Source organism: Biomphalaria glabrata, chromosome 3 (assembly GCF_947242115.1).
Source record: "Biomphalaria glabrata chromosome 3, xgBioGlab47.1, whole genome shotgun sequence".
Lineage (NCBI taxonomy): Eukaryota > Metazoa > Mollusca > Gastropoda > Planorbidae > Biomphalaria > Biomphalaria glabrata.
Genome location: NC_074713.1, coordinates 694534 through 722183, shown reverse-complemented (window position 1 = coordinate 722183; position 27650 = coordinate 694534). Strand labels below are relative to the sequence as shown.

Below are 27650 nucleotides of genomic sequence, written 5' to 3'. Positions count from 1 at the left end.
TTTTTCCTTTGGGCAGGCAGCTTACACAATGTGGCAAATCAAAAACAAGGGAATCAAAATGTTACTATACAGCCTGGACCAGGGGCGTAGCTAGTAATTTTCCATCGTTATGGGCCTTCGGGGGCTTGAACTCTTTAGGGGGCCCCTGCATTTTGCTTAATATTTCATTTTTAATTTGAAAAACCCCACTCATTTGGGGGCCACTCAAGTGGGGGCCCGTTGGGATTTTCCAATTCTCCCCCTCTCCTCCCCCACCCTAGCTACGCCACTGGCCTGGACATTTAAAAACGTGAATAAAAAATATTAAAACATGTGATTTAATTACATTTTCATCTTCCACGTCCGACTTCCATGAACAAACAGAAGCAAAACAGGTTTTGGTTACCGAAACAAAAATTCCTCTAGTTAACTGCAGCATGGCTTCCAGACAGCGTCATTAATTGTTCTCTGGCACAATTAAAATGGTTTCTTAACAATGGTTTTTGGGGGAAGTAAAGGTGAAACTAACAAAAGATGATTAAAAAAAAAAATCTTTCGAGATTCCTTTGAAAAATACAGACGAAAAAAACAAGACCATAGAATAATTTTAGGAGAACGAGAGTAATCGAGCGAACATTGCTTTTTCCCAAAATAACATTATTTTTTTGACGTCATCAGTTTCAGTGTTTGAAGTGTTCTCGTGGATGCGACACGTGTGTAGATTCGACGCCATGCTTGTATCAAATCAACTATGCCGTTCAGGCCTTCAACATTTTCATCATAAGTATCCTGATAGTTGGTTGTATCATTGTTTCGGCTGTGATAATCAAGTATAAAAAGGAATTGGTAAGTATCGTCTGCTACAGCAGTCCAGCAGACGAAGGTTAAAATTAAATCTAAGTGTCAGCTACCTTTGACCTTTGCTAAGCAAGTGTGTGTTTGCAAAAGTGTATGTGAGAGAGACAAGATGAAACCATTGACTCGCAATTTGACATTTTAAACTGATTTCTAGAAAAGAAAATATCTCCAATGATTTAGAGCTAGTGAGAAGGCAAAGGAGGTAGTCAGCAAGAGTGATGAGTTTATAGATCTAGATTCAGTGGCGTAGCTAGGGTGGGGGGAGGAGGTGGGAGAATTTTTAAATCCACCCGGGCCCCCACTTGAGAAGCCTTCAAATGAGTGTTTTTTTACATTAAAAATTAAATATTACACAAAATGCAGAGGCCCCCAAAGAGGTCAAGCCCCCGGGCCCACAAACGATGGAAAATTTTTAGCTACGCCCCTGTATAGATTGATCTCTTATACCGACACGTCTGCAGGAAAGTACCATTACTCCCTTGAGCTCTTGTTTTACGATGTGATTTAAATCACTTTTCTTACAAACAAGATTGGCGGTACGACAGTATCACCCAAGATTTCAAAGCTACAATAGTTATTCTGAAGAACCTAACAAAAGATGGATAACTGAGCCCAAATGAAAATGAAAAGACAAAGGAGTTTGATTTGAATATTTTTTTTAAAAATTTGCTTTTTTTTTCAAGTCCAGCTATTCCTTCTGAATTGAAGATCTTATCTTATATAATACAGACGTTACTTCCTACGCGTCACGCATTTAGTTATGCCTGTTAACCTATGACTTGAATTCTGCCAAGTCACTGTTTTTTCTGGCTGGCTCAGGCAACCCATTCCATGCTCTAATAGCACTAGGGAAGAAGGTGCATTTGTACACATTTGTCCTAGCATATGGAACGAGGAATGTGCCTTTAGATGATTAAGTCCTAACCCAAACCCCCAGAAGGATGGAACGGATGGAAGTAGACGGGCTTTGAACTCGGAACCATCTCATTAACAGTCTGAAGCGCATGCCACAAGACTCAGCAGTCTTTCGAGAATTTGAGAATAATATAGACAGACATTTTTTTCTTTGTCTTTTTTTTTTCAAACTAGATTAACTTTGAGGAAATCTGAAGTGCTAGTCTATCTTGCTGACTACCAATACCAAAACCCTAGTCTACCCCGTGATGACCACTCTGCTATACTTTAGGTCAACCTACTCTTGGCAGGGAAAAAAAAAAAGCTGAATATCTTCCACCTTCGATACTTAAGGCGGATTTTTAAAAAGGTGGTTAGCCAATGAGAACTTGGTGTGAAGAACAGGGTGCCTGGACACCCCCTCTGTTGACAGTAGCAGACGCCTTGGCTGGCTTGGTCATGTTCACAGAATGGCACAAGATCGACTCCCACGAGACACTTTGTCTGGTGATCTAACAGAAGGCAAGAGAGCCACTTTGACGGCATACTGATGTATGCCAACGTGACATAAAGCGCTTCAGAATCGGCACTAACAGCTGGGAAAAAAGTGGCACTGGATAGATCCACATGGAGAGCGAGCATAAAAGGAGGGTCACAGATTGCGGATGAGATACACACCAGAAGTACAAACAAGGGTGAAAGTGCAACGGCCCCTGGTGATTACAGATTCCCAACCTGTGACCGCAGCTGTGTATCAAGGATTGGCCTCTTTGGTCACACAAGAAGTTGCTAAGGGAAAAATCCATCTCATCAGACACAAAATGCCACAGAGAGGCTCTGTTTTGCCTTAGCCAGATTTCTTAGGCCACTACGTTTAAAAAAAAAAAAAAGAGGAATTATTTTAACAAAAGTTCAATTTGTTCTGTCAACTAAAAAAAAAAGTAATACAGTAAAGCAAAAATAAAACTGTAACTTGAAGTCTGAGAGCAGACACTTAAAGGGGAGATAATATCTGGCCGCTAGAGTTTCAGTTCTGCTGGCCACTTGAACTAGTTTTTTTTTGTTTTTCAACATTTTTTTTCTCATTTTTCAGTCTTCTTCCTATTACTGCTTGTTTATTTTCATTTTTTTTCTGTTTCCTCTGATTCCTTGTCTGTATCTCATCAGCCATTGTCAATGACAGTAGATGTGTAGTTCATTCATATTTTATTTCCTCGTATAGGCATTTTGATATTTACAGTGTAAGGTCAAAGCACTATAATGTTCAATTCTATATTTAGAATTCCCTTAGACTTATGTGTGACTGTAAACAAATGTGTTGTATAATACGTCACCAACAAATGTGTTGTATAATACGTCACCAACAAATGTGTCGTATAATACGTCACCAACAAATGTGCTGTATAATACGTCACCAACAAATGTGCTGTATAATACGTCACCAACAAATGTGTTGTATGATGTATTGGCCTCCTTCAGTCGTAGAACGACTATGGTTCATCTCAGAGCACACTTCCTAATGTGGCTGTGGAGCCCTATTTTGGAGAGACACTCCCGTCCACAAATAGCGCAGGTTAAGGTGGCTTTTGCTTCTGTGGTAGAGGACCTGGCAAGTGAGATGAAAGCCTGGGCATTGTTTATGGTCGGAACGATGTCGCCCACAGAGCAGCTCCCCCCTATCCGCGCAACTGATGTGTTGTTGTATAATAGGTCACCAACAAATGTGTTGTATAATACGTACGTCACCAACTAATGTGTTGTATAATATGTCACCCACTAATGTGTTGTATAATACGTACGTCACCAACAAATGTGTTGTACAATACGTCACCAACTAACGTGTTGTGTAATACGTCACCAACTAACGTGTTGTGTAATACGTCACCAACTAACGTGTTGTGTAATACGTCACCAACTAACGTGTTGCGTAATACGCCACCTACAAAAGTGTGGTCTATTTCTGTCTCATGAGACAATGAATGACGTCTTAAGCGTCATATGTGCTGGTTACGTCACCTTGATTTGGGGCAGAGTCCGTGTGTGTGGTGGGAGTGGGGGGGGGGGGGCTTAAGCTAACACACACGCATATCTCTACAGACTACATCCACTGATCAATTAAAAACTAATTTATTTATTTATTTTTGTTTCTTTGGATGTTTGCTTGAAACAGTCTAACTATTTCGACTTACAACTTTGAGAATATTGTTGACACTCCCCAAGGACACCTGTTGTAATAGAGATGTTCTAACGGTGTGTTTGTTCTCTTACAGGTGATCAAAACTGCAAGTCCCATCTTCCTGCTGCTCACGTGTCTTGGGGCGACGCTCATGTGTTCAAGTGTAAGTCAACCTTTTTTTTTTTGTGCCGATTGTAGAACAGGAAGGGGTGGTGGTGAAATTTTCTAATTGGTCTTTTTTAGAACAAAAACTGATATATCAAAGCTTAAATAAAATAAATAAATAAATAAAAAAATGCTTTAAAAATTAAAAAAAAAAAAAAAAGTTTATTTAAAGGGAAGAACTCCAAATTTACAACTAAATATCTTAATCTAAAAAATAATTAATTACCAATAAACGATTGACTAATTGGCTATACTTTGAAATTCATTTATGTTTATACACTAAATAATTGTTTACCACAAATTCATCTTGAGCCGAGTATGGGTGAGGGAGAAATTACGTGTAGTGGTATCTTAGGTGACCCAATCCCTAAATATTTAGCCATAGCTCTGAATACAGAATAAATAATTTCTCTTGTCAGTATAAAAAAAAAATACCAGTAAGTAATTGACTAGTTAGGAAAAATTTTTTTATTGATTCGTGTATTTTCTTGACCAATGAATAATTGTCCAAAGTTTTAACTTACTCCAAGCGCGGGTGTGGAAGAAATAGCGACTCAAACTTTTTAACCAGAAAAACAGAGTGAGTTGATATTAGCTTTGTCAAAAAATAAGCATAGGCAGAAAGCGAAAGAGAGAGAGAGAGAGAAACAGCAAGAGATGCTCATTGTCAAAGACCATTATCAGCTTTCAACTTTATAGACATGAAAACATTTAAATATATATTAGTGGCAAAGAGTCTACGTTCAAGAAACTCCATCACTCTTGACTCAATCACCAGCAGCCACACAATGAAAAACATTTAAATATATATTAGTGGCAAAGAGACTGTCTTCGAGAAACTCGATAACTTTTGACTCAGTCACCAGCAGCCACACAACGACGAGAAAGAACGAGATTGGTTTCCCTTTATTTTTTTTTATTAAAACTTGGTCTGATTGGATTAGTCCTTCAAGTTATATTTTGGTCTATGTTTAGTTTCGACCCACTCATGTGAAACGGTACTGATCTTGTCACTCGCTACGCCTGATCAGGTAACTACTACATTTGATAGTGTCACACTTATCACAGTTCGATATCCAATCATTTGACTTTCTGAATTAGTGTCATTAAGGCACATTGACATGTCAGCCCACTGACATCAACGGAGGTCATGTGTGACGGCGAGATCATTACTGAATCTTTTTTCAACATGAAACCACTTTTGAGAGTAGATCAAAACATATCGACTGAGAGCATTTCAAAATGAGTGCGTAGAATTTCTAAGAGTTTGGAAAGATGGTGGGGAAATAAACCCGCATACATGTATAAGAAGGTGGAAGCTCTTTTATCTGAAAATAAGTTTTTAAATAATACAGTATAGAATAAAAAGATACCAAGCGTCTTTAATACATCTCCCTTTCCGTTAAAAAAAACAAACTTGATTTGACTAAAAAAAAACAACTTAATTTGACTAAAACAACAACAACCCTCACTGATTGACAGTTGATAATTTAGAAACAAACAAGAACTCTTTTGTGGCTGTGTTGACAGAGACATTTGTAGGTTCGACCTGCTCATCTAAAACATTTGAGGGCTGAACTTTAGAGTAGGGTGGGGAGACGGGCTGTTGTGATAATATCGCTAACACAATTCTGCCCTGAGGCCCAATGCAAAGTTCCGTTGATTGTATGGGTCACCAAGCTTGTTAGACATTGTTGTTTAAATTGTATGATTTCTTATTTTAGGGGCTTCTCAATATTGAATGCACAATATTGTCTCCCCTTTCAGATCTCCCGAAATAGAGAGCAGATGATGTTAAAGTTATATGTTTCTTTGGCCAACGGTTAACGAGCAGGGTGTTATGTGGCCATCACAACGACCAACCGCCTTTACTTTACCCAACTAAAGTCAGGGACCCATTAGAGTTGGGTGGACTCAGGGGCGCCCTAAATATCCCGAAATTCGAAATCCCAGTCTCACCGAGATTCGAACCCAGGGCCCCAGGGAAGCCAAGATCTTAACCACCCAGCCCCCGCGCCCCCTAATGTTTTTTGCAGACCATTAAATGACCACTCATTAGTGTCACTTCAACTCAATAACCACTTATTAACGTCACATTAAATGACCACTCATTAACGTCACACTAAATGACCACTCATTAACGTCACACTAAATGACCACTCGTTAACGTCACACTAAATGACCACTCATTAACGTCACACTAAATGACCACTCGTTAACGTCACACTAAATGACCACTCATTAACGTCACACTAAATGACCACTCATTAACGTCACACTAAATGACCACTCATTAACGTCACACTAAATGACCACTCGTTAACGTCACATTAAATGACCACTCGTTAACGTCACATTAAATGACAACTCATTAACGTCACACTAAATGACAACTCATTAACGTCACACTAAATGACCACTCATTAACGTCACACTAAATGACCACTCGTTAACGTCACATTAAATGACCACTCGTTAACGTCACACTAAATGACCACTCATTAACGTCACACTAAATGACCACTCATTAACGTCACACTAAATGACCACTCATTAACGTCACACTAAATGACCACTCATTAACGTCACATTAAATGACCACTGTTTAACGTCACGTCCACGTTGTGTCTCAGGTATTTGTCATGTATGGAGAAGTGACTTCATTCACCTGCACGTTACAGATCTGGCCTTTCAACCTGGGCTTCGTCATCATGTACGGAGCCTTGTTACTCAAGACCTGGAGGTAAAGAGTTCTCAACGGGAATCCCCCAAAACAAAAAAAATACACCTTTTTTCTTTATTACATATGGAGTATTTTTGTTTTTGGGGAATTCCCGTTTTGTACTCCAATATGTACTCGTGACAATGGCAAAGTCGTCTATTTGTATTTAAGTATTGAAGAGCTTTTTTTTTTTTTTAAAAAAAAAAAACGAGCTATTTAAAAAAAATAAAAAAAATTAAAAAATTCATTTTTATTCAGTTGAATATTAACAAGGACTTAAAAAAAAAAAAAAGACGCCTTGTATACTATGTAGTGAAACTAATAATATTAGCTCAAGCCAATTTAAAGAAAGTTGTAATTTGTCTGTTTTCAGGATTTCTGTTATCTTTAAGTCCGGCGGTGCGACGAAGCGTATCAACCTGCCGGACAAAGCTCTCTTGCAGAGAATGATTCCACTGGTCATTGTGTTCACTGGCTACTTGAGTGTGTGGACAGCCCTGGACCCGCCTTACGCTTACACTGTCAAAACTTCGTCAGGGCTCAAGTTTTTCACGTGCAGTATGACCTGGTGGAAGTACGCGCTTTATGGAGGTCAGTTCGACCTTTCATGTCACGTCATTAGGTTAAAGGTCATAGGACATTTATGTTCTGGTTCCTAGTATTTTAAGTTAGTACAATAAGGCTTGTACATTATAGTGGGCTGAAAAATACTGGGCTGTACAATATATTGAGCTGTACAATATAGTGGGCTGTACAATAAAGTGGCCTTTACAATATAGTGGTTGTAGTATATAGTGGGTTGTACCATATAGTGGGTTGTACTATATAGTGGGTTGTATAATATAGTGGGCTGTACAATATAGTGGGTTGTACTATATTGTGGGTTGTATTATGTAGTGGGTTGCACAATATTGTGGGCTGTACTATATAGTGGGCTTTACAATAATGGGCTGTACAAAATAGTGGGTTGTACTATATAGTGGGCTGTATAATATAGTGGGCTGTACATTAATAGTCGGCATTACAATAGTGGCTGCTAAATGGGTTGCATTAATGTGGGTTGTACTATAATGGGTTGTACAATATTGAGTTAGGGCTTTCTGTACACGGACATCTCTTGACTTCCAGGAGAGGCACTTCTACTTCTCGTGGGCGTGTATCTGTGTTTCACTGTGAGAAAGGCCCCGGCCCACTTCAACGAAAGCAAGTTTATCACCTGGGCCACCTACAACGCCATCATATTGGGAAGTTTTATCTTAATGTTAACGTGAGTACCCTGACACTGTATCGTTTTTTGTGTGTGAGTGGACATGCACTTGTGTGTGTGTGTGTGAGTGGACATGCACGTGCGTGTGTGTGAGTGGACATGCATGTGTGTGTGTGAGTGGACATGCACTTGTGTGTGTGTGAGTGGACATGCACTTGTGTGTGTGTGAGTGGACATGCACTTGTGTGTGTGTGAGTGGACATGCACTTGTGTGTGTGTGAGTGGACATGCACTTGTGTGTGTGTGAGTGGACATGCACTTGTGTGTGTGTGTGTGAGTGGACATGCATGTGTGTGTGTGAGTGGACATGCACGTGCGTGTGTGAGTGGACATGCACATGTGTGTGTGTGAGTGGACATGCACATGTGTGTGTGTGTGAGTGGACATGCACTTGTGTGTGTGTGAGTGGACATGCACTTGTGTGTGTGTGAGTGGACATGCACTTGTGTGTGTGTGTGAGTGGACATGCACTTGTGTGTGTGAGTGGACATGCACGTGCATGTGTGAGTGGACTTGCACTTGTGTGTGTGTGAGTGGACATGCATGTGTGTGTGTGAGTGGACATGCACTTGTGTGTGTGTGAGTGGACATGCATGTGTGTGTGAGTGGACATGCACTTGTGTGTGTGAGAGTGGACATGCATGTGTGTGTGTGAGCTCGAGAGGAGTAGTATGTGCGTGCGTGTGTGTGTTAATGCTAGCTGTGTGGGTGTGTGTCTAAGTGTTTACTGATTTGTGTGTGTTTGTGTGGTTTGCTAATGTAAAGAAAATCTAATGTGTGTTTTGTAGATGACTGTCCACTGCACAGCACCAATGTCTCACTATGATATTCACTTGACTGTCCACAATGCAACATCAATGTCTGACTATGATAGTCACAAGACTGTCCACAATGCAACATCAATGTCTCACTATGATAGTCACAAGACTGTCCACAATGCAACATCAATGTCTGACTATGATATTCACAAGACTGTCCACAATGCAACATCAATGTCTCACTATGATATTCACTTGACTGTCCACAATGCAACATCAATGTCTCACTATGATATTCACTTGACTGTCCACAATGCAACATCAATGTCTCACTATGATATTCTCAAGACTGTCCACAATGCAACATCAATGTCTCACTATGATATTCACTTGACTGTCCACAATGCAACATCAATGTCTCACTATGATATTCTCAAGACTGTCCACAATGCAACATCAATGTCTCACTATGATATTCACTTGACTGTCCACAATGCAACATCAATGTCTCACTATGATATTCTCAAGACTGTCCACAATGCAACATCAATGTCTCACTATGATAGTCACAAGACTGTCCACAATGCAACATCAATGTCTCACTATGATATTCTCAAGACTGTCCACAATGCAACATCAATGTCTCACTATGATATTCACTTGACTGTCCACAATGCAACATCAATGTCTCACTATGATATTCTCAAGACTGTCCACAATGCAACATCAATGTCTCACTATGATATTCACTTGACTGTCCACAATGCAACATCAATGTCTCACTATGATATTCTCAAGACTGTCCACAATGCAACATCAATGTCTCACTATGATATTCACTTGACTGTCCACAATGCAACATCAATGTCTCACTATGATATTCTCAAGACTGTCCACAATGCAACATCAATGTCTCACTATGATATTCACTTGACTGTCCACAATGCAACATCAATGTCTCACTATGATATTCTCAAGACTGTCCACAATGCATTATCAATGTCTCACTATGATATTCACTTGACTGTCCACAATGCAACATCAATGTCTCACTATGATATTCACTTGACTGTCCACTACACAATGTCTCACTATGATATTCACTTGACTGTCCACTACACAATGTCTCACTATGATATTCACTTGACTGTCCACAATGCAACATCAATGTCTCACTATGATATTCACAAGACTGTCCACAATGCAACATCATGGTCTCACTATGATATTCACAAGACTGTCCACAATGCAACATCAATGTCTCTCTATGATATTCACTTGACTGTCCACAATGCAACATCAATGTCTCACTATGATATTCACTTGACTGTCCACAATGCAACATCAATGTCTCACTATGATATTCACTTGACTGTCCACAATGCAACATCAATGTCTCACTATGATATTCACTTGACTGTCCACAATGCAACATCAATGTCTCACTATGATATTCTCAAGACTGTCCACAATGCAACATCAATGTCTCACTATGATATTCACTTGACTGTCCACAATGCAACATCAATGTCTCACTATGATATTCTCAAGACTGTCCACAATGCAACATCAATGTCTCACTATGATATTCACTTGACTGTCCACTACACAATGTCTCACTATGATATTCTCAAGACTGTCCACAATGCAACATCAATGTCTCACTATGATATTCACTTGACTGTCCACAATGCAACATCAATGTCTCACTATGATATTCTCAAGACTGTCCACAATGCAACATCAATGTCTCACTATGATATTCACTTGACTGTCCACAATGCAACATCAATGTCTCACTATGATATTCTCAAGACTGTCCACAATGCAACATCAATGTCTCACTATGATATTCTCAAGACTGTCCACAATGCAACATCAATGTCTCACTATGATATTCACTTGACTGTCCACAATGCAACATCAATGTCTCACTATGATATTCACTTGACTGTCCACTACACAATGTCTCACTATGATATTCACTTGACTGTCCACAATGCAACATCAATGTCTCACTATGATATTCACAAGACTGTCCACAATGCAACATCATGGTCTCACTATGATATTCACAAGACTGTCCACAATGCAACATCAATGTCTCACTATGATATTCACTTGACTGTCCACAATGCAACATCAATGTCTCACTATGATATTCACTTGACTGTCCACTACACAATGTCTCACTATGATATTCACTTGACTGTCCACAATGCAACATCAATGTCTCACTATGATATTCACTTGACTGTCCACAATGCAACATCAATGTCTCACTATGATATTCACAAGACTGTCCACAATGCAACATCATGGTCTCACTATGATATTCACAAGACTGTCCACAATGCAACATCAATGTCTCTCTATGATATTCACTTGATTGTCCACAATGCAACATCAATCTCTCACTATGATATTCACAAGACTGTCCACAATGCAACATCATGGTCTCACTATGATATTGACAAGACTGTCCACAATGCAACATCAATGTCTCTCTATGATATTCACTTGACTGTCCACAATGCAACATCAATGTCTCACTATGATATTCACTTGACTGTCCACAATGCAACATCAATGTCTCACTATGATATTCACTTGACTGTCCACTACACAATGTCTCACTATGATATTCACTTGACTGTCCACAATGCAACATCAATGTCTCACTATGATATTCACAAGACTGTCCACAATGCAACATCATGGTCTCACTATGATATTCACAAGACTGTCCACAATGCAACATCAATGTCTCTCTATGATATTCACTTGACTGTCCACAATGCAACATCAATGTCTCACTATGATATTCACTTGACTGTCCACAATGCAACATCATGGTCTCACTATGATATTCACGTGACTGTCCACTACACAATACCAGTGTCTCACTATGACATTCACATCAGTTTTTTTTCCCTCTACTTTCGTCTATTTTTGTTCTCCCCCAGCCAATTTGTTGGCCTGTCCGGTGGCCCGGATGTTGTTTACGTACTCCTCATGGCCCAGCAGCAGGTCTTTGTGACCATCACCCTGGCTTTGATCTTCTTTCCAAAGGTAGACCATCCAATTAGTCTCTAATCACTCACTGTTGACATGTCTAGAAGATTATATGTTGGTCATTCTGAACATGTTTTTAACGAGCTTATACAAATAGGTATTTCCCTACACTAGCACTAGGTACTAGACACTTCAGCACACTAAAACATGGTATTGATTTTGTAAAAAAAAAGCTAAATTGTGAGTTTTTTTTTTCAAATAAATTGATTGGTCTCTAAATTAATGTTTTGGTCTGTATAACCAACTTCTATTATTATATACGCCCACATTAGTGGTTCTAAAAAAAAATTACGTGTGGCGCCCCCTCCCCTATAAAGAAAACTGGTTTGATCATTTCTCATCTCCCTCCTAGCCAGCTGTTGAACTGGTGGGGGGGGGGGGAGCGATGTGGGGAAAATGTTAAGAACGCAATGAAAAATAAAAGCAAAGACCATAGAATTGTAACAAAATTTTCCAGTTTCTCTTTGCCTGGATTCTTTTTAATATATGCTTAGACTAGCCATGCGTAATAAATGTTCATTAAAGCGAATCTATTCTTCTTTTTGTTTCATATAGAAAAATGGAAATAAATCTTACAGTATTGAGCTATATGGCTGTAAATGTGGAGTTCTTTACATTATACAAGCTTTGTTTTTTTTATTAATAGTTTGCTTGTTCTACGAGATGGAAAACTAACACTGATATCACAGAAATATTGATTGTACTGAACTGTATCAGTGGCGTGCCTAGGAAGGATACAAGGCCTGTTGCCCCCCCCCCTTTTTTTTTTCTCCCAATTGTGTACGTAATTCCTGTTCACATAAGAACAGTCCCCAGTACGTACAGTAATCACCAGTACACAATAAAAACTTAAATATATTCTTTAATGTAGTGTTTCAATACTCATTTTGGCGCCCCCCTTCGCTTCGTGACGCCACTGAACTGCACTGAACTGACTAAACAAGTTTTATTCTCTTTTTATGCAGAAATATCGCGGTTCTGTCGCCAGCGCGTTCAAAGGTGTCCCCTGGTCATTTTACGGGCTAGTCACTTTCTGTGTGTTCACAACAGTTTGTTCCTGGATGTCCTTTCACGCTTGACCGCCTGTAGTACTCTTGCCTCTGTCACATGTTTACAACTAGAGTCATACACAGATACCCCTACCCGTGTCCTGGACCTCATTCACCAATCGTAAACAAACAACATTTAATCACGTGATGATATTGATAAAACAACGAAAAAAAAACTGTCACGTGATAGCCACTGTGTATTAAAAATTAGATCGTAATTTATATAGAAGAGATAGAGAATCACGTGGATAAATGTTGTTTGTTTACGATTGGTGAATGAGGTCCATTGACTAAATGTATGACGCGTAGGACATAATCATCTTCTTTTTTGAAGTAACGTCTGTATTTTATAAGATAAGATTATTGCAATATAAAACATTGCAAACAAGCGAAATTTGTTTTTTAAAATACTTTGAAAAGATAAGAAAGAACTTCACAATTACTGCCATATCTTTCAATGATGACTAGATGTATCTCCCATTTCTATATAAAACAAAAATTAATTACTTACTGCTAATAAATTAACTAATAGATTATTTCTGTTTTATTGATTCATGTGTTGTCTTGGACAATGAATAATTGTGCAAAGTTTCAACTTGATCCGAGAATGGGAGGTGGGAGAAACAAAATTTGAACCAGCCAGACAGACAGACAGACAGACAGGCCAAACTTTGTAAACAATTTTAGACTCATTACAATTACAAATGATAGGACAGACAGACAGACAGACATACAGACAGGCAAAACTTTGCAAACAATTTTTGACTCATTACAATTACTAATGAACCAAAACCTCTCTGTCTTCTGTTCCACTGTTTAGTTTTGGGCACTGTACAGAGGTACTTTAGATGACAGTACCGTCTACGCGAACCACGTGGTGACCATCACTGGACGCGTCAAACAACCGCTGCCCCCCACCACCTCCAGGCTGAGTGAAAGTTTTGCCCTGACCACCGCCAGTGCCTCGGTCCAGTGTAATCCAGAAGATTTCTTTTTAATTTCCGGTTATCAGGTGAGTTCTTTCCCTCGCTTTAAAAAAAAAAAGAGAAACTACATTCTGGATTTGAAACACAGTTTTTTTGTTTTTTTTTAACTGAATTTTGTCACTATCTTCTGTCTCTCTCTCTCTCTCATGCATATTTTTCTCTTTCCTTTTTCTCTCTTTTCTCTCTCTTTTCTCACTCTTTTCTCTCTCTTTTCTCTCTCTTTTCTCTCTCTTTTTTCTCTCTTTTCTCTCTCTTTTCTCTCTCTTTTCTCACTCTTTTCTCTCTCTTTTCTCTCTCTTTTCTCTCTCTTTTCTCACTCTTTTCTCTCTCTTTTCTCTCTCTTTTCTCTCTCTTTTCTCTCTCTCTTTTCTCTCTCTTTTCTCTCTCTTTCTCTCACTCGCTCTCTTATCTATCATATATAACTATCAACGTAAAGCTAGATGTGCACGTTTAGTATCTATATATATTCATAATCTTCAAATACAAAAACAAAACCTAATAAAATACTCAGAAAGACACAAAGATAAAGGCACATTCCTCGTCCCATATGCTAGGACAAATTTGTACAAAAGCTCCTTCTTCCCTAGCGCTATTAGAGCATGGAATGGGTTGCCTGAGCTAGCCAGGAAAACCAGTGACTTGGCAAAATTTAAGTCATTGGTTAACATGCATGACTTAAATGCATAACGCGTAGGACGTAATCATCTTTTTTGAAGTAACGATAAGATAAGATAAGATAAGATACTCAGTGAACATATTGTAATAATTCTAGACTATCCAATGTTTTGTTTTCTTCAGGAGGATGATAACCTAAGTACGACAAGAACAACTAAGTTCTCCTCCAAAGTCGGCCCCCTAAAGTTGGCGTCACTGCAGGTCACAGACAGCAACGGCGGACACAGCTTCTCATCCACTGATACGTAGCGCTCAGATTGAAGATGTACTCACGAGCTCATCTCAACGCTCCTGCGCGTGCTTCTAAAAATAACCGCCGTGTGCCAGAGCGAACGAACATGCCCGCCTATTTGAGGCCATCCCAGAATTCAAGTCTGTCCAGTATTTCTGGAGATGGCGTCATAGCTGTCAAGGGGCAGCCACTCCGTGCCTGCTTTGAAATGTTCTTTGATTGTGGTGTGCAACAAACGAGAACAGAACAATTAGGAATGCATTACTAGCCATTAAGGGGAAAACACTCTCGTGTAAGAGGAGATAATCCTGTAAGGGGACGTAACTGAGATTGAGTCAACAAAATGTGTTTTTAATACAAATTTGCTGTGGCTTAAATGACAAAGTAAAATAATAATAATAAAAAAAAAAATTTAAAAAAAAATTTTAATATTGGGTAGAGAACAGAAAGAAAGTTAAATCTGTAGAAATATTTTCTTTTTCCATTCCATTCAGTTATATTTAGAATTTATGGGACTTATAATTGACAACTTTGACTCCTAGAGCCGGCAATATGTAATCCATTCATGTCAAGCAAGAAGCAGCAGGATTTGTACTCTGCAAGGACTAGAAAAGTGAATCAATCTCTGTGCAATGTCTCCATTCGTCCACAGTACGCCACGTGACCTATGCCACGTGACCTGACGTCATAAATATGTTCTGACCATAGCAATACAATGGTTCTGACTTAGTCCATAGAAGTAAATGCTGTTTGATTGTATATTTCGTGTAGATAGCCTAGAATACAATTTTTGACTTGTGAAATATTTGGTTAGATCATATTGGTTTAGAGCAGTGATGACCAAAATAAGGCCCGCGGGCCACATCCGGCCCGCGATGCAAGTCTAACCGGCCTTTCAGAACTTCTCTCCGCAATACAATAAATGGGAATGTAAAATATATGATTAAAAAAAATAATAACCAAACCAGTGTCCTTGCCATTTTTAGTTGACTTCTTTTGGTAGCAAACGTGATTGGTAGCTTGCTGGTCAACATGGGAGTGTTGAATACATGGGAATGCTGAACAAAAACTTGGCTTTGAGTGAACACAATAAATAGAAAAATGGACACGTTTTGTTTTGTACAGAATACATAAAGTATATCTGTTTTAATGGAGTATTTGCATTGCAGCCTGTCATTCAGAAGTTTGGAACATCCTACTAATTGCTATAGAATTAATGTTGGATACAACTTGTTTCCAATCAAAATGTCGTCTGCTCTATTGCTTTTCCATTTTCGCAATGATGTGGCCTGCGACAAGAGCGTGGGGAATTTATTTGGCCCGCGGAAGGTTGGGCATCACTGGTTTAGAGCAACAATTGTTGTGAAAAAGCAACAACAACAACACTCACACACAATCACAGAAAAAATGAACACAGGACACAGGCATTACACATTAAACACACACACACACACTCACCATGGCTTTAAATGCAAATCACAATCTCGTCATCTGCCAGTCAAGGGCGAGTACTATTGCAATTAGGAACAAAGAGAGTTCATTCCCTTTAGTTCTTGCCTTGAAAAGAACTTTAGTGTGTGTGTTTAGAATAAAAATTACATGCTCGAAGTCTTGGTGTATGTGTTTAGATGCTCGAGGCCCTGTGTATATGTTTAGATGCTCGAAGTCTTGGTGTATGTGTTGAGATGCTCGAGGTACTGTGTATATGTTTAGATGCTCGAAGTCTTGGTGTATGTGTTGAGATGCTCGAGGCCCTGTGTATATGTTTAGATGCTCGAAGTCTTGGTGTATGTGTTGAGATGCTCGAGGTACTGTGTATATGTTTAGATGCTCGAAGTCTTGGTGTATGTGTTGAGATGCTCGAGGCCCTGTGTATATGTTTAGATGCTCGAAGTCTTGGTGTATGTGTTGAGATGCTCGAGGTCCTGTGTACATGTTTAGATGCTCGAAGTCTTGGTGTATGTGTTGAGATGCTCGAGGTCCTGTGTATATGTTTAGATGCTCGAAGTCTTGGTGTATGTGTTGAGATGCTCGAGGTCCTGTGTACATGTTTAGATGCTCGAAGTCTTGGTGTATGTGTTGAGATGCTCGAGGTCCTGTGTATGTGTTTAGATGCACTAAGTCTGGGTGTATTCCTCAAGATGCTCATCCTACAGCCCGCGAACCATATCCGGCCCAGTCATGACGCGGTGCTTTACGGTGCCTCCACTCTCTGCAAGCACAGCAAAATGATGCCGCAGAGGCTTGTGTTTCTTTCACCTCGTTACGAAAATCTTTTGTCTCCTGGGCCGAAACAAATTGAGCACCACTGCTTGAGTCTGGACAGCAGAGTTATCGTTATTGAAACAAGTCTTGAATACAATGGAACAGGGCACAGTCCTTTATAAAACTTAATGTATGAGGCTATCTATACAAGGCAACAAGACAAAGCCCTCTGTGCCTCAATGTCAATTAAACTATTCAAAACAGCAATTCAATTTCTGATGCCTTGTTAATTTATTTTTTCCACCACCTATGATTAGATGATTATCCACTTGAGACAAAATCTGTAATCGCTGTCTCACGGGTTGTTCTGGCAACATCATTCGATGTGTCTCAAGACACTGTGTCTCTATATTTAGATCAATATCTCGGGTTTATAGTGTCTTACTACAAGACACAATGCATAATGTTGTAATTTTATTGCGCATAATGTTGTAATTTTATTGCGCATAATGTTGTAATTTTATTGCAAAGTTGTTGAACATACTCAGACATTTGTGTGCTTGTTCATTCCGAGATGTTCAAAGATACTTCACAAAAGATTAATGAACAAATAGAGATGTGTATATGTTGACTTTATGTAGTAACTTGTTATTTACTAGAGGCTAGCTCGAGTGTGTGTGTGTGCGTGTGTCTTAAAAGTACGGGCTTTTTATTTATTTCTATAGGCCTATTTATAATTCTTTTTTTTTTTTTTTTAGAAATATTTTTTTTTTAAGTACAGCGGGATGGCTGAGCGGTTAAGCGCCTGGCTTCCGAACCTGAAGTGATGGGTACGAATCTCGTTGAAGACAAAGATTTTGGATTTCGGAATTTTTAGGGCGCCCCTGAGTCCACCCAACTGTTATAGGTACCTGACTTTAGTTTGGGGAAAGTAAAGACGGCTGGTCGTTGTGCTGGCCATGACACCCTGCTCGTTAACTGTTGGCCATAGAAACAGATCATTTTAGCATTGGCTGCCCCATAGATCGCAAGGTCTGAAAGGGAAAACTCGAATTTTACTTTACAGCAGTATGAATATAAGAGTTTCATTTGGTGATAGATCTATACTAGCGTGACTGCTTTCAAAAATCTATGAGGCATGTTGAAGTCTGCGAGGTTGCCATTTTTTTTAAGCTGTCCGAAGACTCAAATCTTTGGTTGATGATCAGGAAATGAAGCTTAAAAACGTAGGAGGCTTGGATATGTGTGCTTGTGTTTGGATATATAAGGGATATATATGTGTGATTGTGTTTGGATATATAAGGGATATATATGTGTGATTGTGTGCTTGGATCTGCCTCACGCCATGTTCAGGAGCCGACTGATTTGGCGTCAGAAAATCTGGCCAAGTTTTAGTAAACAAAACATTTTATACATTTTTTTTTTATGTACGTAAATGGCTAAAATATATTTGACTGTATTTATTAGAGCATGGAATGGGTTGCCTGAGTCAGCCAGGAAAACCAAAAACTTGGCAGAATTTAAGTCATTGGGTAACATGCATGACTAGATTGACATAGGACGTAATCATCTTCTTTTTTTAAAGTAACGTCTGTATTTTATAAGATAAGAAGATATTATAAACAAGCTTTAAAATGCCATATCGTGAAGAGATGATGAAATGAAATCAAAATATTTCTTGGTCAAATTAAAAAAGGAAAAGAATGATGCTAGTTGCGTTAATCAGACTCTCAATCTAAAGTTATGATGCTAGTTGCGTTAATCAGACACTCAATCTAAAGTTATGATGCTAGTTACGTTAATCAGGCACTCAATCTAAAGTTATGATGCTAGTTGCGTTAATCAGACACTCAATCTAAAGTTATGATGCTAGTTGCGTTAATCAGACACTCAATCTAAAGTTGTATTATTCTTGACCTCGACATTTCATATGTACCGGTACATCAAAATTTGATCTCCTTGGGACTAATGTTTCCACTATCATATTTTTTAAAATTTCCTACTATACAGATGAAGAAGTCGGATTTTTACATAAAATCAATCTAATGCTATTACTTCTGTGAGTAATAAAGTTGGTTTTGACATGTTTAGTTATTTTTTGTTTGTTTTATAAATATTGAGTAACAGTTTCGTGGCTAGTTTTATTTTGATACAAGTTAAACATTAAATAAAAAAATTGTCCATATCAAATTCATTCTGGCAACTTAGCATATTTCATTGGAATTTTTGTTTTCGAGGTTAAGACGATCTGGGTTTTTTTTTCCCTTGAATTTTATTTCAAATCTCTGGCGGATGTGACCTCACAAACCGTCGCTATTTAATATAAAAAAAAAATGTAGCCTGATGGGTGGAAATGACGTCGGGGTCTTAATTTCAATACAAAATTTCAAGAGTAAACATTGAGATGCGTTTGAAGAATTCGTTTTCCATTTCTAGCACAACAATGACGTCATTGTTTTCGAGACGAAAGAAAATATAAAGAAATTAGTTTGAAAATAAGATAAGACGCCACTTAAATGTCGTGTATCATAGCTAGAACATTGCATTAGATTTCGTTAGGCAGCCAGAGTTGGACGTTAGTTTGGCCTCCATCATGAATCGTTAGACTTAAAAAAAAGTAAAATTATCCCTTTCAGACTTTGCGATCTACATGACATAATGTAAAGCTTATCTCTTTCTGTGGTATGACGGTTAACGAATGTGTCATATGCTGGCCACAACGACCAACCACTTTTACTTTACCCAACTAATGTCCGGTGGACTCAGGCGTCTTAAAAACATGTTTTATCACGCTCACATCTGCAATATTTAAAGTTTCAATATCATTGCCTGGTATGACAATCTGAGCATTAAAAATAAAAATAAACTTTATAGAATCCTAAATGCTGCTGGTAAAATCGTTGGCAAAAAACAAACCCCATTTGGGCAGTTGTTTGAGACAAACATCTATAAAAAAAGCTAACAAGATCCTCGAAATGAAGAATCACCCTTTGTGTCAGGATTTTGTGATTTTACCATCACAAAAGAGATACAAGACACCGATAGCAAAGACAAACAGACACAAACACTCTTTTGTTCCCCTGGCAATCAAATCATTAAATAAGAACAATCTGGTATAAACTTTGTCACATGTAAATTATGAGTGAGTCTGATGTGAATGTACACTTTGGTTTCTTATAGTTATAATGTTTTTTGTTTGGTGTAATGCACAAATTGTAAGACAGATTTCCATACGGACAATAAAGAGTATTATTATTATAATTGAATTCAAAACCCCAGTCTTCACAGATATTTTAACCCGAGACGCCCCGATTCGGAAGCTAAGGGTTTTGCTGCTTGGCCATCATCCCGCCACTGATCGGGCAATTTAGTTTGCAAGTATTTTGATATGCAACTCTTTCATTGTCATCTATAGATGTCATACCCTAAATTGCAAAGACTTTTAAAAGTTTCTTCTATGTAAATTTAGCATTTGTTTTGGATGCCTACCAATTTCGTCAGACAGCTGGAGGCCAGGAGGGGGGCATCCAACGTATTGAGCTGATTTAAGTTTTTTTAATCTGACTGAATTTTGAAAAATCTCTCTCCCCCCCCCCCCAAAAAAAAAGTGTGTGTGTGTGTGTGTGGGGGGGTAATTATGTGCAAACATTTCAGTCAACAAGAACTTACAGCCTTCAGGAAGAACCAGTAGATCTAAGACATTAAAAGTTAGGAACCACTTTTCTCTTTAAATAAGTAAATGAAATCAAAGGTCTCCTTCTCTCGGTCTATGTAAAGATCTCAAAACGATTGTTTCAAGATTTTTTTTCTAAATTCCACCACAAGAGGTTTACGAGAAGGGAATTATTGATAAAATAAACATTAACTGATCTTTCTTGTAGAATAAAGTAGGTACCATATAGGCCACTGGATTAATAAGAAAGACAGCAGTGGCGAAGTTATTGGGCGGTGAAACAAAGTCTGATCTGTAGTGACCAACACATCATGCATAAGTCAATTACTATGCAATGGCAACAGAATCCACTAACAACTTGTATATGGTAGGATGTGAATAACTAGTAGCCCTAGTCATTCTTGTATGCACCAGCTATCATTATCTCTCTTTTCTCACTCTTTTCTCTCTTTTCTCTCTCTTTTCTCACTCTTTTCTCTCTCTTTTCTCTCTCTTTTCTCACTCTTTTTTCTCTCTTTTCTCTCTCTTTTCTCTCTTTTCTCTCTCTTTTCTCTCTCTTTTCTCTCTCTTTTCTCTCTTTTCTCTCTCTTTTCTCTCTCTTTCTCTCACTCGCTCTCTTATCTATCATATATAACTATCAACGTAAAGCTAGATGTGCACGTATAGTATCTATATATATTCATAATCTTCAAATACAAAAACAAAACCTAATAAAATACTCAGAAAGACACAAAGATAAAGGCACATTCCTCGTCCCATATGCTAGGACAAATTTGTACAAATGCTCCTTCTTCCCTAGTGCTATTAGGGCATGGAATGGGTTGCCTGAGCTAGCCAGGAAAACCAGTGACTTGGCTGAATTTAAGTCATTGGTTAATATGCATGACTAAATGCATAACGCGTAGGACGAAATCATCTTTTTTGAAGTAACGATAAGATAAGCTAAGATAAGTTAAGATAAGATAAGATAAGATAAGATACTCAGTGAACATATTGTAATAATTCTAGACTATCCAATGTTTTGTTTTCTCCAGGAGGATGATAACATAAGTTCGACAAGAACAACTAAGTTCTCCTCCAAAGTCGGCCCCCTAAAGTTGGCGTCACTGCAGGTCACAGACAGCAACGGCGGACACAGCTTCTCATCCACTGATACGTAGCGCTCAGATTGAAGATGTACTCACGAGCTCATCTCAACGCTCCTGCGCGTGCTTCTAAAAATAACCGCCGTGTGCCAGAGCGAACGAAAATGTCCGCCTATTTGAGGCCATCCCAGAATTCAAGTCTGTCCAGTATTTCTGGAGATGGCGTCATAGCTGTCAAGGGGCAGCCACTCCGTGCCTGCTTTGAAATGTTCTTTGATTGTGGTGTGCAGCAAACGAGAACAGAACAATTAGGAATGCATTACTAGCCATTAGGGGAAAACACTCTCGTGTAAGAGGAGATAATCCTGTAAGGGGACGTAACTGAGATTGAGTCAACAAAATGTGTTTTTAATACAAATTTGCTGTGGCTTAAATGACAAAGTAAAATAATAATAAAAAAAATAATAATTAAATAAAAATTTAAATATTGGGTAGAGAACAGAAAGAAAGTTAAATCTGTAGAAATATTTTCTTTGTCCGTTCCATTCAGTTATATTTAGAATTTATGGGACTTATAATTGACAACTTTGACTCGTAGAGCCGGCAATATGTAATCCATTCATGTCAAGCAAGAAGCAGCAGGATTTGTACTCTACAAGGACTAGAAAAGTGAATCAATCTCTGTGCAATGTCTCCATTCGTCCACAGTACGCCACGTGACCTATGCCACGTGACCTGACGTCATAAATATGTTCTGACCATAGCAATACAATGGTTCTGACTTAGTCCATAGAAGTAAATGCTGTTTGATTGTATATTTCGTGTAGATAGCCTAGAATACAATTTTTGACTTGTGAAATATTTGGTTAGATCATATTGGTTTAGAGCAGTGATGACCAAAATAAGGCCCGCGGGCCACATCCGGCCCGCGATGCAGGTCTAACCGGCCCTTCAGAACTCTCCACAATACAATAAATGGGAATGTAAAATATATGCTTAAAAAATAACCAAACCATGTCCTTGCCATTTTTAGTTGACTTCTTTTGGTAGCAATGTGATTGGTAGCTTGATGGTCAACATTGGAGTGTTGAATACATGGGATTGCTGAACAAAAACTTGGCTTTGAGTGAACACAAGAAATAGAAACAAGGACACATTTTGTTTTGTACAGAATACCTAAAGTTGTCTGTTTTATTGGAGTATTTGCATTGCAGCCTGTCATTCAGAAGTTTGAAACATCCAACACCGATAACAGTAAACTCAGGTGTACCTCAAGGAACAGTCTTGGGTCCACTACTATTTTTAATTTACATAAATGATTTACCAAATTGCATTACTTCAGGAACAAAAGTCAGATTATTTGCAGATGATTGCATAATATATAGAACAATAAGAACAACACAAGACACAGATATTTTACAAAGAGAATTAGATGAATTACAGAAATGGGAATCAAATTGGAGCATGTCTTTCCACCCAGAAAAATGTCAGTTGTTAAGAGTAACAAAAAAAAACTAAAACAAATTAATTCCACTTATCTTATTCATGGCAAACCAGTAACACAGACTAAAAACGCAAAATACCTAGGTGTTATAATAAATGAAAAACTGTCATGGAATCCACATATTGATGAAACTATAAAAAATCAAACAAAGCATTAGGATTTATTAAAAGAAATTTCTATAACATAAAACTAAAATGTTATTTAACCTTGGTTAGGCCAGTAATAGAATATGCATCCTCCATTTGGGACCCCTCAACTCAAGAAAACATTAAGAAACTGGAACAGACACAAAATAGAGCAGTGAGATTCATAACAAACGAATATTCACATTTGACTAGAGTAACACCTTTAGTAAAAGCACTAAATTTAGAAAGCCTTCAGGACAGAAGACTCAAAAGTAAAGTAGCAATCATACATAAACACTGAACCATAGTCTTCAAATACAAAAACAAAATTTAATAAAATACTCTGAAAGACACAAAGATAAAGGCACATTCCTTGTCCCATATGCTAGGACAAATGTGTACAAATACTCCTTCTTCCCTAGTTCTATTAGAGCATGAAATGGGTTGCCTGAGCTAGCCAGGAAAACCAGTGACTTGGCAGAGTTTAAGTCATTGGTTAATATGCATGACGAAATGCATGACGCGTAGGACGTAATCATCTTCTCTTTTGAAGTAACATCTGTATAATATAATATAAGATAAGAATGCTATAGAATTAATGTTGGATACAACTAGTTTCTTATCAAAATGTCGTCTGCTCTATTGCTTTTCCATTTTTGCAATGATGTGGCTCGCGACAAGAGCGTGGGGAATTTATTTGGCCCGCGGGCTGTAGAAGGTTGGGCATCACTGGTTTAGAGCAACAATTGTTGTGAAAAAGCAACAACAACAACACTCACACACAATCACAGAAAAAATGAACACAGGACACAGGCATTACACATTAAACACACACACACACACACTCACCATGGCTTTAAATGCAAATCACTATCTCGTCATGTCTGCCAGTCAAGGGCGAGTACTATTGCAATTAGAAACAAAGAGAGTTCATTCCCTTCGTTTCAGTTCTTGCCTTGAAAAGAACTTTTTTGCGTGTGTGCATTTCTGTGAAGTAGATGCAATAAGTCTTGGTGTGTGTGTTTAGATGCTCGAAGTCTTGGTGTATGTGTTTAGATGCTCGAGGTCCTGTGTATATGTTTAGATGCTCGAAGTCTTGGTGTATGTGTTTAGATGCTCGAAGTCTTGGTGTATGTGTTTAGATGCTCGAAGTCTTGGTGTATGTGTTTAGATGCTCGAAGTCTTGGTGTATGTGTTTAGATGCTCGAAGTCTTCATGTATGTGTTGAGATGCTCGAAGTCTTGGTGTATGTGTTGAGATGCTCGAAGTCTTGGTGTATGTGTTTAGATGCTCGAAGTCTTGGTGTATGTGTTGAGATGCTCGAAATCTTCGTGTATGTGTTGAGATGCTCGAAGTCTTGGTGTATGTGTTGAGATGCTCGAAGTCTTCATGTATGTGTTGAGATGCTCGAAGTCTTGGTGTATGTGTTGAGATGCTCGAAGTCTTCATGTATGTGTTGAGATGCTCGAAGTCTTGGTGTACGTAAATGCCGAAAATATGTTTGACTGTATAATCTGTATTTATTAGAGCATGGAATGGGTTGCCTGAGTCAGCCAGGAAAACCAATAACTTGGCAGAATTTAAGTTATTGGGTAACATGCATGACTAGATTGACTTAGGACGTAATCATCTTCTTTTTTAAAATAACGTCTGTATTTTATAAGATAAGAAGATATTATAAACACGCTTTAAAATGCCATATCGTGAAGAGATGATGAAATGAAATCAAAATATTTCTTGGTCAACTTAAGAAAGGAAAAGAATGTAGCTAGTTGCGTTAATCAGACACTCAATCTAAAGTTATGATGCTAGTTGCGTTAATCAGACACTCAATCAAGAGTTATGATGCTAGTTGCGTTAATCAGACACTCAATCAAGAGTTATGATGCTAGTTGCGTTAATCAGACACTCAATCAAGAGTTATGATGCTAGTTGCGTTAATCAGACACTGAATCTAAAGTTATGATGCTAGTTGCGTTAATCAGGCACTCAATCTAAAGTTGTGATGCTAGTTGCGTTAATCAGGCACTCAATCTAAAGTTATGATGCTAGTTGCGTTAATCAGGCACTCAATCTAAAGTTGTGATGCTAGTTGCGTTAATCAGGCACTCAATCTAAAGTTATGATGCTAGTTGCGTTAATCAGGCACTCAATCTAAAGTTGTGATGCTAGTTGCGTTAATCAGGCACTCAATCTAAAGTTATGATGCTAGTTGCGTTAATCAGGCACTCAATCTAAAGTTATGATGCTAGTTGCGTTTATCAGACACTCAATCTAAAGTCATGATGCTAGTTGCGTTAATCAGACAATCTAAAGTTATTATGCTAGTTGTGTTAATCAGACAATCTAAAGTTATGATGCTAGTTGTGTTAATCAGGCACTCAATCTAAAGTTATGATGCTAGTTGCGTTAATCAGACACTCAATCTAAAGTTATGATGCTAGTTGCGTTAATCAGACACTCAATCTAAAGTTGTATTATTCTTGACCTCGACATTTCATATGTACCGGTACATCAAAATTTGATCTCCTTGGGACTAATGTTTCCACTATCATATTTTTTAAAATTTCCTACTATACAGATGAAGAAGTCGGATTTTTACATAAAATCAATCTAATGCTATTACTTCTGTGAGTAATAAAGTTGGTTTTGACATGTTTAGTTATTTTTTGTTTGTTTTATAAATATTGAGTAACAGTTTTCTAGCTAATTTTATTTTGATACAAGTTAAACATTAAATAAAAAAATTGTTCATATCAAATTCATTCTGGCAACTTAGCATATTTCATTGGAATTTTTGTTTTCGAGGTTAAGACGATCTGGGTTTTTTTTTTTCCCTTGAATTTTATTTCAAATCTCTGGCGGATGTGACCTCACAAACCGTCGCTATTTAAAAAAAAAATGTAGCCTGATGGGTGGAAGTGACGTCGGGGTCTTAATTTCAATACAAAATTTCAAGAGTAAACATTGAGATGCGTTTGAAGAATTCATTTTCCATTTCTGGCGCAACAAAGATGTCATTGTTTTCGAGACGAAAGAAAATATCAAGAAATTAGTTTGAAAATAAGATAAGACGCCACTTAAATGTCGTGTATCATAGCTAGAACATTGCATTAGATTTCGTTAGGCAGCCAGAGTTGGACCTTAGTTTGGCCTCCATGATGAATCGTTAGACTTAAAAAAAAGTAAAATTATCCCTTTCAGACTTTGCGATCTACATGACATAATGTAAAGCTTATCTCTTTCCATGGATGACGGTTAACGAGTGTGTCATGTGGCCAGCAAAACGACCAACCACTTTTACTTTGCCCAACTAATGTCCGGTGGACTCAGGCGTCTTAAAAACATGTTTTATCACGCAATATTTAAAGTTTCAATATCATTGCCTGGTATGACAATCTGAGCATTAAAAATAAAAATAAACTTTATAGAATCCTAAATGCTGCTGGTAAAATCGTTGGCAAAAAACAAACCCCATTTGGGCAGTTGTTTAAGACAAACATCTATAAAAAAAGCTAACAAGATCCTCGAAATGAAGAATCACCCTTTGTGTCAGGATTTTGTGATTTTACCATCACAAAAGAGATACAAGACACCGATAGCAAAGACAAACAGACACAAACACTCTTTTGTTCCCCTGGCAATCAAATCATTAAATAAGAACAATCTGGTATAAACTTTGTCACATGTAAATTATGAGTGAGTCTGATGTGAATGTACACTTTGGTTTCTTATAGTTATAATGTTTTTTGTTTGGTGTAATGCACAAATTGTAAGACAGATTTCCATACGGACAATAAAGAGTATTATTATTATAATTGAATTCAAAACCCCAGTCTTCACAGATATTTTAACCCGAGACGCCCCGATTCGGAAGCTAAGGGTTTTGCTGCTTGGCCATCATCCCGCCACTGATCGGGCAATTTAGTTTGCAAGTATTTTGATATGCAACTCTTTCATTGTCATCTATAGATGTCATACCCTAAATTGCAAAGACTTTTAAAAGTTTCTTCTATGTAAATTTAGCATTTGTTTTGGATGCCTACCAATTTCGTCAGACAGCTGGAGGCCAGGAGGGGGGCATCCAACGTATTGAGCTGATTTAAGTTTTTTTAATCTGACTGAATTTTGAAAAATCTCTCTCCCCCCCCCAAAAAAAAAAGTGTGTGTGTGTGTGTGTGGGGGGTAATTATGTGCAAACATTTCAGTCAACAAGAACTTA

The 27650-nt window shown here is 38.0% G+C and overlaps 1 protein-coding gene across 4 annotated transcripts in view; it reads left to right on the top strand.

Moving 5' to 3' along the window:
* LOC106072738 (probable G-protein coupled receptor CG31760) overlaps positions 1–22266 on the top strand; it is a 70528-nt gene extending 48262 nt beyond the window's left edge. For 3 of the 4 annotated variants that reach the window (XM_056024753.1, XM_056024752.1, XM_056024750.1), the window contains exons 7-14: positions 658–825; positions 4002–4070; positions 6706–6815; positions 7168–7385; positions 7923–8061; positions 11786–11891; positions 13764–13955; positions 14728–16156. In XM_056024753.1, the coding sequence (XP_055880728.1) occupies positions 658–825; positions 4002–4070; positions 6706–6815; positions 7168–7385; positions 7923–8061; positions 11786–11891; positions 13764–13955; positions 14728–14853 (1128 nt within the window). In that variant the 3' untranslated portion in view covers positions 14854–16156. Of the gene's footprint in view, positions 1–657; positions 826–4001; positions 4071–6705; positions 6816–7167; positions 7386–7922; positions 8062–11785; positions 11892–13763; positions 13956–14727; positions 16157–21748 lie in introns of those variants that run through there. The other variant, XM_056024751.1, reaches the window with a different exon arrangement.
* Positions 22267–27650: the final 5384 nt, after the last annotated feature.